The 7,658-nt window shown below is 45.9% G+C and overlaps 1 protein-coding gene across 2 annotated transcripts in view; it reads right to left on the bottom strand.

The window, feature by feature from the left end:
• Nucleotides 1-7,658, bottom strand: part of Cap2 (cyclase associated actin cytoskeleton regulatory protein 2) — a 148,407-nt gene that overhangs the window by 82,527 nt on the left and 58,222 nt on the right. For both annotated transcript variants that reach the window (XM_028763265.1, XM_028763266.1), the window contains exon 4: nucleotides 6,864-6,941. In XM_028763265.1, coding sequence (XP_028619098.1) covers nucleotides 6,864-6,941 — 78 coding nt within the window. The remainder of the gene's footprint in view (nucleotides 1-6,863; nucleotides 6,942-7,658) is intronic.

Raw genomic sequence — 7,658 nt, forward strand, 5'->3', positions numbered from 1 at the left:
TTTGTTTTGTTTTGTTTTGTTTTGTTTTGTTTTGTTTTGTTTTGTTTTTTCTGAGACAGGGTTTCTCTGTGTAGCTCTGGCTGTCCTGGAACTCACTCTGTAGACCAGGCTGGCCTCGAACTCAGAAATCTGCCTGCCTCCCAAGTGCTGGGATTAAAGGCGTGCGCCACCACCGCCCGGCTATACAGCTCTTTTTTTGTGAGCCGAATGTATGATACAATATTCACCATAGAGATGTAGAGCTGGCTGGGCATTCAGTGACCAGGAATCAACTTTTGTGAAGCTGGAGATTTTAGTTTTCACCCTGTTTATCCATGCACATTCGTCCACCCCCATACACACCATGATTGGCAGCTTTTCACAGCACACGAATTCAAGAACTGCTGGGGGAAGCATGCGCAATAGGGGTGTACGGCACTCACCCACAGTGGCTATGCTCTCCATATTCAAGTCCTTCCCACCCATTCCTGCAATTAATCAATCCTTAGGGGCAGCCCCCTTCCAGGGCACTAGTGGCAATGGTCCACTGCATTGTTAGCTCAGGCTGAAACTTTGTGGTCACTCATGTTAGATGTCATTAAAGGTCACATTTCTTACCTATCCCAGGCAAAAAGAGATGTCTCAAGGCCCCAAACACAAAGCATCACTTCCTCCTATTCAACTAACTGTCATCTCCAGTTGTATTTGGACAGGAAACTATATGTGTTCGTGCAGTGTATCTTGTGTGTGTGTGTGTGTGTGTGTAGACAGAGAAAGAGAGAGAGAGAGAGAGAGAGAGAGAGAGAGAGAGAGAGAGAGAGAGAGAGAATGCATGTGAAAAACTTTGTGTGGTGGTATGATTTGGATACTATTTGAATGTGGCCCCCAAGAGTTCATGTGTTGGGAGTTTCACACTCAGTGAGAAGAGGGAAGTAACTGGGTCACCGGAGAAGCGGTCCTCAGAGGGGATTAAGGCAGTTCTCAGGGGATCCTGGCTAATTCTTGCAAGATGACTGTTACAGGGCTGTTGAAGTGCTTGCATGAAGATCGAAACTTTAGCTCCAAAGCCCATGTAAGAAGACACTAGCGGCATGTGCCTTATAATCCCAGCTCTGAGGAGCTGGAGGCAGGTAGACCTCTGGGGCTCACTGGCCAGCCAGCCTAACCTATTGGTGAGTTCTAGGTCAGTGAGAGAGCCTGTCTCAAAAAGCAGACAAATAAAAAACCAAAAGGTGGACAGCACCTGAAAAATAACACCTGAGATTTAACCTCTGGCTTCCACATGGGAATCCACATGCCATGTGTATTCAAACACACACACACACACACACACACACACACACACACGTATGTGTACTTAAACACACACACATATACTCAAACATATACACATACACACATGCATGTGTACTCACATACGTACACACATGCATGTGTACTCAAACACTCACAGAAGCACGTGTACTCAAACACGCACACATACACATATGCATGTATACTCAAACACACATACACACACACACACACACACACACACGCATGAATGTATGTATATAGACATACACACAGAGTTTATAAAGGAAACAGCATGGCGTCTCTTGGTCTCTGGCACATTAACTAACCTTGTCACCTCTCCCTTTCAAGCATGCTGTCACCATGATGTCATCTGCCATGATGTGACATTAGCAGTGCCATACTGTTTGGACTTCTAGCCTGCGAGCTAATAAATCTTGTCTCTTTAAAAAGTTCCTTCCTCAGGTATTTCGTTATCGTAGCAGAAGACAAAGTCACAGAGCAGATAATGCCCAGGGCCGTGTTTGGATCCTGCAGCCTGCCCACACCTGTTTCATTTCCGATTGTTTTTCCAGGTTTATGAAAAATAACAGAAGTAACATAACATCTGTAGACATATCCTGTTATAAGAGTGAAGGAAGAGTTAAGTGTTCCAATGTGAAGGCTTCTTAGAAAATTTCCCTGAAAAAAATCCCTTCCATCAGTTGGAGGGATACTTTTTACATGAATTTCCACACAAGTTTCTGGATTATGACACTATACAGGCTAGGCCATTCTTCTGTACAAAGATATGTTTTACAAATTATAACAAAGGAAACAAGAAAAGCACGAGGTGCTATGCAAGGGCTGTGCGGTGAGTTTTCTGTCACAGGCAGATCAACCAGACAGATGCTTTTGAGTCTTAAAGGGGTCATCCCGAAATTGATTCAGTCAGTCAGGGTCAGTCTTGAAAACAAAACAACAGCAATGATAGCTCAGAGCCAATAGGATGAAGTAGGAGATTATCAGAACGCTGTGCACACAGGAAGAATCACTATTGTTTTGTGAAGCTGGATAGTCGTGCTTGCCAAGTCTTGTCTACTTGACACAAGCTAGAAAGGAGGGAACCTCCGTTGAGAAATACCCCCATAACATCCAGTTGTAAGGCATTTTCTTAATCTGTGATGGATGCAGGAGGGTCTCTTGTGGGTGGTACCATCCCTTGGCTGGTGGTCCTGGGTTCTATAAGAAAACAGGCTGAACAAGCCATGGGGAACAAGCCAGTGAGCAGCACCCCTCCACGATCTTTGCATGAGCTCCTGCCTCCAGGTTCCTTCTCTGTTTGATTTCCTGTCCTGACTTCCTTATGTGATGAATGGCAATATGGAAGTATAATCCAAATAACCCCTTTCCTCCCCAGCTCGCTCGTTTCATGGTGTTTCGTTGCAGCAACAGAAACCCTAACAAAGGCAATAGTGAAGTAATGCTTTATTTTCTGTGGGCCATGGTTGAAAACAAATAGAAAACTTTAAGATCAGAGAATGTGAGAGAGCTGTTAACACATTTCCAAAATGAGAAAAGAAACTGCAAATTGAGCGTCATCTTGTCAATCAGGGCTCTGGAAGAGCCCACTCTCCTGCTTATTCCAGTATGAATGGGGGGGGGGGCGTTGGCAGAGGAACAATGAGGCACATTTTGGTCTGTGTAAAAGCCTGTTTTAGAGTCTGGAATGAAGGAAATCAAACCAGCCTGAATTTGTTCTTATTGCTACAGGACAAATTCCCCCAAGCTCAGAGGCGTGTCTGGAGGATGTTGCTAACTTTGCAGAACACTTACCCAGCACGCACAAGGCTCCAGTTTCTGCATCCAACACCACATACAAAATACTATAGTACTTTCCAAAGGTTAGAGATTTTGGGCAAGGTGTCTCAGGGAAGGTGAACTTAGTTCTCAGAGTCTCAAGCGAGCTTCTCATGCTTGCTCTTGGTCACTCAGCTTTGCTTTGTGCAGTCGTCACTTTTATTAGCAGAACCAGAACATACTCTTGGAAAGCGTCTCCTGCCCGAAAATACATTCTCCTTTCATGTCCAAACCTCAAATTAAAAAAGTAATTTCTGGCCTGGGGAGATGGCTCAGTAAGTGAAGTGCTTGCTGTGCATACAAGGACCCAAGTTTGATCTCTGGGACTCGTGTTTAAAAATGAATACAAACAAAGCAAGATAATTCAGGTGTAGTGATGTGGGAGGCAGAGGCAGTCAGAACCCTGAGAATCACTGGCTAGCCGGCCTGGATGAATTGGTGAACCCTAAGCTAATGAGAGACTGTATCTTAAAAGAACAGGATCGAAGGCTCAGGAGGAACCAAACATCAAGTTGGCCTTTGGCCAACCAACACGTGTATGCTCATACACAACTTGTCATAGTTACCTAGGGTTCTTAACAAGCAGACCTCCCTAAGACTTAGATAACCTAACAACCTAACTATGGCAACATGTCAAGGATAAAGGAGTTTGGTATTTCACTCCCAAGCCTGCTTTTGGGGACCTCTGGCAGCAAGGGCTTGAGTCTTGCTGTTCAAAATGTAGGAACACACCAGCAGTGCTGCACCACTGCCGACTGGTCATAGACTTATGACCCACACCAGAACCTAATGAACCAGATGGTATATTCCACCATTAGGTCTCAGAAACCCCGGACTAATGCCTGAGGTGCCTATTGATTTATCAAAGTGGACCTTGACCAGCTCCCGCAGAATCCTTCAGCACCCGTGGCTCCTCCCGGCTCTCCCAGCATCCCTCAGTGCCTGTGGCTCCTCCCAGCTCTCCCAGCATCCCTCAGTGCCTGTGGCTCCTCCCAGCTCTCCCACATCCCTTAGTGCCTGTGGCTCCTCCCAGCACTTCTAATCCCACACCCTACCCTAAACTTCTTTCTCCCAGGGTTTGGGCTTCCACTTCCGCTCGCTAGCTTGATCCACCTATAGTATCCAGCCATTTTGGCTATGTTGGTTTCTTGACCTCATGGCCCCAGGTGAACCCTCTTGGTAGGAGGCTTCTCTCTTGCTCTCCCCCCGCCCTCCCCGCCCCCCCCCCCATCTCTTCTCTGGCGGTCCGGTTTACTCTGCTGGCCATGCTCAGCCTGGACTCTTCGCTCTGCCTGCTTTCTCCCTTAGATCTACAATAAAAATCACCATATTTTAGGCGTAGTCATGTCTACTTCCCTTTATTTCGGTTTTTTTTTTCATTCACTAGCAAGTTCTCTGGGTGATTAAAAGCAGCTGAAAGTGACACGCTAAAGGCTCTGAAATGAATTTGGGCTTGAGGCATAACATGCAGAGTGTGCTACACACCACAAAGTCAGCCCGGACCAGCAGACTCCCCGTGAATTCGGGGCACTTTAGAACTGTGGGTTCCTGGTAAACACTCCAGACTTACTGACCTGAAAACTCTGTAAATGTGGCCCAGCTGTGACCTAACAACCCCTTAGGGGATTCGCATGTACACCAAAGCTCTGAGAAGCTCTGCTGGATGTCTGCAAGAGGGGAAATGACAGCAGTATTCTCTCCCTCTTGGAACAAGGAAGAAGTCACGACACACAAGGACAGATAGGACACAGCTCCTGTGCCATTTTCATGGTGGCAACACTTTTTATGGTGCCTTTTGTAGAACACACACGCTGGGAGGAGCAACACCTGGCTACACACTGCTTTCCCTGCTGTGATGGTGACCTCCTCGATCTGCCTTTCTGTCAGATGAAGTTCCAGAATAGTGCATTGGGTTAAGAGGAAAAGGGAGTAGAAGAAAGAGTCTAAAAGAGAGGCGGATACCAAAACCCAACCAACCAACCAACCAAAAAAACCAGCTTTTATTTTGCCTGTCAATCCTGTTGAGCATCGCTGTACCAGGAGTTCAAAGCTCATGGGACATTTCCATGCCTGTCTCCCTTAAAACTATCTTTTTACCTTTTTTACCAAGAAAGCAACAGAGCAAGAAGGGGAAACTGTAGACACCATACCCAATACACTAAGCCAGTATCTTTGAACATGGATCGTCTTAGAATGCCAAACCCACGGTGCTTCAGTTCATGTGGACGTATCCCTTGCCCCCTCTTTTCCTGTGCTAGAGAGTGATTCTGGGGCTTCACGCATGCTGGATATAAGCTCTACCACAGAGCCACTCCCGAGCCCCCTTTGCTCCTTAGTTCTGGCCATCATCTGATATTTACAGAGTGCGTTTTTTTCAGTGAGAAGTAGCAAGGCCAATGGACAAGATTCTTGTTCTAGGCTTAGAGCATCCACAGAGTGCAGCACTGGGCAGAAAAGTCAGTCCTTCCTCCACCTCGGACTCAATGGAAACCACTTTTCCCACTTCAGTCAAAGAAAGCAGGTTAAGTTAAGCATCCATAAAACATCAGACTGTTATTGCCTGGTTTTGGTTTTCTCTTTTTGCAAGGCTAGGGTTGAGGAGGCCGAGGAGGAAAGATTGGAGTGTGGAACATTTCCATGCGTTCAGACTCACCCAGGTTTTGTGGTGGTTTCTTCTTTTACACAGAAGGAAGAGACATGTCCATCTCAGGAGGGGTTTAGAGCTCTATTGACAAGTTAGAATCACCTGTGGAGCCTTACTACACTAGGCCAAGGCCATTCTTTGGACTAATTGAGTAGGAGCTTCTTGTGGTACAACCCGCACACTGGTACTTGGGATGATGATTCGTCTTCAAGGTTAACTTGACCACACTTGGAATTACCTAGGTGACGAATCTCTAGGTGTGAGAATGTTTCTAGAGAGATTTAACTGAGGAGGCTAAGATCCCCGAGAGAATGAAACAGGAACAAAGGAGAAAGCTAGGTGGGCACCAGTATGCGCTTCTCTTTCCCATCGTGATCCACGTGACCACCTGCCCCATGCTCCTACCACCGGGCCTTCCCTGCCATGGCATGCCGTACCTTCAGACTGTGAGCCCAAATCAATCCTATCTTCCTTAAGTTGCCTCTGTCAGGTATTTTGTGACAGCACCAAGAAAGGTAAGTAATTATGGAATTTTCAGGTGGCACGAGATTCTTCACAAGTTCAAATCAGACAAAATCCTAGCAAAGTCCTGCGCCCTCGCCAAGAAGCTTCTTGTAACTGTTACCAGTCTGATAATAAATCAATGCAAAGTTGGAACTAAAAAAATCAGTGCAAGCATTTTCTTTATCGTGAAAATAGGAAAGAAGGAGACGCAGATGACATGTGTAAATCGACCTTTAAAGTGGTGGTGTCCTTTGTCAAATCATTAACACGTCAGTAATAAGATACATACATTACAAGGGCCTTTTGTCATTCAAACAGGTGTGCTACACAAACACACACATGCATATGTTTGTGTGTGCATGGTGTGCATGTGTGTGTTACACACACACAACACACACACACACACACACACACTTGTTAGTATGTATATTACATTTGTCACCAAGGCTATCAAGATGGAAGAAATGCCGCACTGTACTCTAGATGAGAGGCAGTATTGCCACATGTCTAGATTCTTCTAGAAGGACAGGACTCTTCTGGCTTTCTATTTGATGTCTCACTCTGCCCATGCTGGGCAGCCCCATTTATTCTGATACCCTCTTACCTCCTGGGGTTCTTGGTACTGAGAGACCATGAGAAGAAAAGCACGCTCGGCCTGGAAAGCACTGTGTACCATTTCTGCCTGCGGACAGAAAAGAAGGCAACAGTTTCAATGTTTGGGCTCTATTTGAAACAAGTATCAAATGTATCGCTCATTCATCCATCCCACCTCAGCAGTGGGATGCCAACCATGAAGCATAGGAACATATGTTCACAGGGGAACTTGTAAATGCCTAATCACTTCAACATTATTCATACTAGCCAAAATGTGGAAACAACCAACTGTCCATCAACCGATTAACGGATATTTAAAAAAAAAAAAACTACTTAGCCAGGAGATGATGCATTGTGCACCTTTTGAAAACAAAGTGCTGTCACAGGCTGTGACACAGTCAAGGCTTCAAAAACATTATGCTGAGTGACCAGAGCTAGTTACAAAAGAGCAGGCCGGAGTGATCTCATTTATGAGAAATGCTAGAATAGGCAGATCTATAGAGATAGAAAGTAGAATAGTGGGTGGGAGGGGCTGAGGGGAGGAGGATCGGGAGGAAATTGCTGATGGACCACAGAGGGTTTTCTTTTGGGGTTAAAGAAATGTTTTGCAGTGAGGGCTGGGGTGGAGTGGGGTGGGGTGGCTCAGTGGGTAAAGAGTGTTCTGTGTAAGCAGGAGGACCAGAGTCAACCACTCAGAACCTGTGTGAAAAAGTTGGGCATGGGAAAGTGTACTTGAAATCCCAGAGGTGGGGAGGCAGAGACAGGCAGATCTCCAAAGCTCACCAGCCTGCCTAGTCTTCTTGGC

The sequence above is a fragment of the Grammomys surdaster genome, unplaced genomic scaffold (genome assembly GCF_004785775.1).
Source record: "Grammomys surdaster isolate TR1022 unplaced genomic scaffold, NIH_TR_1.0 137, whole genome shotgun sequence".
Classification (NCBI taxonomy): Eukaryota; Metazoa; Chordata; class Mammalia; order Rodentia; family Muridae; genus Grammomys; species Grammomys surdaster.